The 3,167-nt window shown below is 52.9% G+C and overlaps 1 protein-coding gene across 1 annotated transcript; it reads right to left on the bottom strand.

Moving 5' to 3' along the window:
* Positions 1-1,022: 1,022 nt before the first annotated feature.
* DEFB129 (defensin beta 129) lies at positions 1,023-2,820 on the bottom strand. The gene is made up of 2 exons (XM_008256170.3): positions 2,685-2,820; positions 1,023-1,606 (listed from the first exon to the last, which is right to left on the bottom strand). The coding sequence occupies exons 1-2, from the start codon at positions 2,740-2,742 to the stop codon at positions 1,191-1,193; spliced, it is 474 nt and encodes a 157-aa protein (XP_008254392.2). The 5' UTR covers positions 2,743-2,820; the 3' UTR covers positions 1,023-1,190.
* Between the last annotated feature and the right edge of the window lie 347 nt (positions 2,821-3,167).

Here is a 3,167-nt window from a genome sequence, read left to right as displayed (position 1 = left end):
ATGGCTCATTCAAAGCCACACAGTTGAAAAGGACAGAATCAGGATACTATTTCCGGAAACCAGACCTGGATTTCTGTACTCGTAAATTCTATGCCACACCTTTCAGCAGGAAGGCTGTCTTTTCTGGATTAGTATCAGCCCTTCTGCCCGACAGGTCTACAGCTACGGTGTCCCCAAAACTCACTTGCCCTGGGCTGTCCAGTATCACACGACATCCTCAAGCCGTATGTGCGTGCTGAGCACGTGGACTGTGGTCAGCAGGAACTGAAGTGTTCTGGAAGTATAATGCACACATGACACGTAAACGCTGTATCCTAAAGGTAAAATATCTCATCAATAATTTTGGCATTGGTTACATGCTGATGGGATAATGGTTTGTATATGTTGCATTGCATAAAATATATTATTAAAATTATTTTTTGGTTTTGCCACATTCTTTTTTTTTTTTTTTTTTTTTTGACAGGCAGAGTGGACAGTGAGAGAGAGACAGAGAGAAAGGTCTTCCTTTGCCGTTGGTTCACCCTCCAATGGCCGCCGCAGCCGGGGCACCATGCTGATCCGATGGCAGGAGCCAAGTGCTTCTCCTGGTCTCCCATGGGGTGCAGGGCCCAAGGACCTGGGCCATCCTCCACTGCACTCCCTGGCCACAGCAGGGAGCTGGCCTGGAAGAGGGGCAACCAGGACAGAATCCGGCACCCCGACTGGGACTAGAACCCGGTGTGCCGGCGCCGCAAGGCGGAGGATTAGCCTAGTGAGCCGCGGCGCCGGCCCTATTTTCCACATAGGTCTCTCTCCCATAGGCTACAAGAAAGGAAGACCCATCTCCTGATGCTTTCCTGCCTGCTGCCTCAGGCAAGGGATGCCGGGTGAGCACCGCAGATGCTCATGCCTAGGCCAAACTCAACGCCACCAGCACCACTGCTGGTGCTTGCCCTCCGCTGAGCCCCCTAACTGGGAACTTCTGGCCCTCTTAGCGCTCTCTCTCCTCCGTGAGGCTCTCGTGAGAATAACATTCCATAAACTGTAGGTGCTTAAGCAGTATTTATTGAATCGCTGATGACAGAAGAAGCATGTCTCATTTTACAGACAGTGAAAATCGAGGGGGACTCGGCGTTGTGAGGGAGGGGCCTGCATCTGTGCTCGTCTGCTTCCTCCAGGTCCAGCTGTGTCCGTGGCGGCCTCGGCCGTGTTCACGGTGGTGGCGGTGCTGGGGGTGGGGAGGCAGTGGCAGATGCTACGCGGCCTTTGGTGTCACTCTTGCTAGAAACAGCAGCAGACGTGACAGGTTCTGGATTCATGGGGGTGGCCTTTGGGGTGATGACAGATTTGGTACCGGCAGAAGGGAGGCTGTTATTTCTTGTGGGAAGAGGAAAAACGTATCGTGTTTTTATCTTGGCAAAATCTCTGTCAATTTTCAGCATTTCTGGGACGTCGTCGCCAAGGACGTGGGGTATTTGATTTTTCAGGTAGCTTTTTATAAACTGGACCACTTTGGGGTCAAGACAACATTTTTTCTTCTTGCATTTCTGTACCTCTTTTTCGTCTGCAGCGCACTGGTTTCTGCATCTCCCAAAGCCCATTGAGCATTTTTTCAAGACAAGAAACTCTGCACAAAGAAAGGAGAAAACCATTGCACCACAGATAACCAGATGTGACAGTGGAACCGCTGGAGGGAGGTGAATACCAGAAGCGGGAAACTACTGAACTCTCACGAGTAGGGTGCAGGGTCTGGGGACGTTGGTGACCGCACCTGGGCAGCCCACGAGCGTCCTTGTACACCTCTGCGATCCCAGACAAACCCCTGCCTTCGTCTGGCTTCTTCAATTAACTTCAAAAATCTGAGGACACATGGGTGAAAGACTAGGAGTGCCAGAGATTTGCTTTTAGGACCTCCAGTGTCGCACTTAGACCTGCACGGAGCGTCTCACCCTGCTGACTTTAGGAAATTCCATTGCGGGTAAAGTCTGTCAGAAAAACTACCCCAGGAAGGAATTCACAAGAGCATCAGGGGGGCTGGGGCTGTGGCATGGCAGATAAAGCTGCCGCCTGCAGTGTCAGCATTCCATATGGGCGCCGGTTCGAGTCCCGGCTGCTCCACTTCCGATCCAGCTCTCTGCTATGGCCTGGGAAAGCAGTAGAAGATGGCCCAAGCCCTTGAGCCCCTGCACCTGCATGGGAGACCCAGAAGAAGCTCCTGGCTCCTGCTTCGGATGGGTGCAGCTCTGGCTGTTGCAGCCAGTTGGGGAGTGAACCAGCAGATGGAAGACCGCTCTCTCTGTCTCTGCCTCTCTGTCTATAACTCTACCTCTTAAATAAATAGGTAAATAACCTTAAAAACAAAAACAAAACTAAGCAAAAAAAGGAACAGAGCTCAAATGAGAGTCCTGCGCTGAGTCTGAGGCTTCTGATACACTCGAGGCGGGAAGCTAGCATTGTATGTCGGATAGTCTGAGTGCACAAAAAACTCTGTTTCCCTGTGGCTTCCTGGGGATCTCCATGGACACAGCCTGAGGGTGGGGGCTAACGGGGGTGCACCGGGGATGGCATGTGACTTGTACAAGGGGTGAGCTCGTCCACCCTCTCTGAGCGTCTCCTCTGTCAGCGTCTCTGCGTTCCCCTCACGTGGGCAGCCACGGTTCTGCTTCCTTGCAACAAGCCCTCCGCACTGCAGGAGTCCACATTACCTGTGTTCACTTGGTACTGCAGCATGAGACTGGCAAAGATAGGGAGAATGAGCTTCATGACTGGGTGCCAGGCGGCCGCCGAGGTCTGGGCTGGTGGCTCTGCGCCGCAGCCTTTATTGGGCTCTGCATAGCCTTAGGCCAGGAGCACTGAAGTGCAGCCCGCGCAGGCTCGGGTGCCTCTCGCGCCGGCTGCAGCGGCCGCGGATTAGCTTTGAGAACAGCATCCCTGAACACCACGCCGCACGTTCCCTGCGTCTGATCCTCGAGGGGTAGGAAGTCCTGGGCCACATAAGACGGGAAGGAAAGGGCAAGCCCACTGCGCCTCTCCTTCGTGCCACTGGCAACCCCCAGTGTATTTTAATCTACCCACCAGGGCATCCCATCAAGGGATAACAAGCACATAAAACTTGGGATTCATTTTGATTTTAGGCAATGATCTGAAACACATAGGAGCAGGCAGACAAAACCATGACATTGTTTATT

Source organism: Oryctolagus cuniculus, chromosome 11, assembly GCF_964237555.1.
Source record: "Oryctolagus cuniculus chromosome 11, mOryCun1.1, whole genome shotgun sequence".
Taxonomy (NCBI): Eukaryota; Metazoa; Chordata; class Mammalia; order Lagomorpha; family Leporidae; genus Oryctolagus; species Oryctolagus cuniculus.
This window is presented reverse-complemented; position numbering and strand designations above follow the sequence as displayed.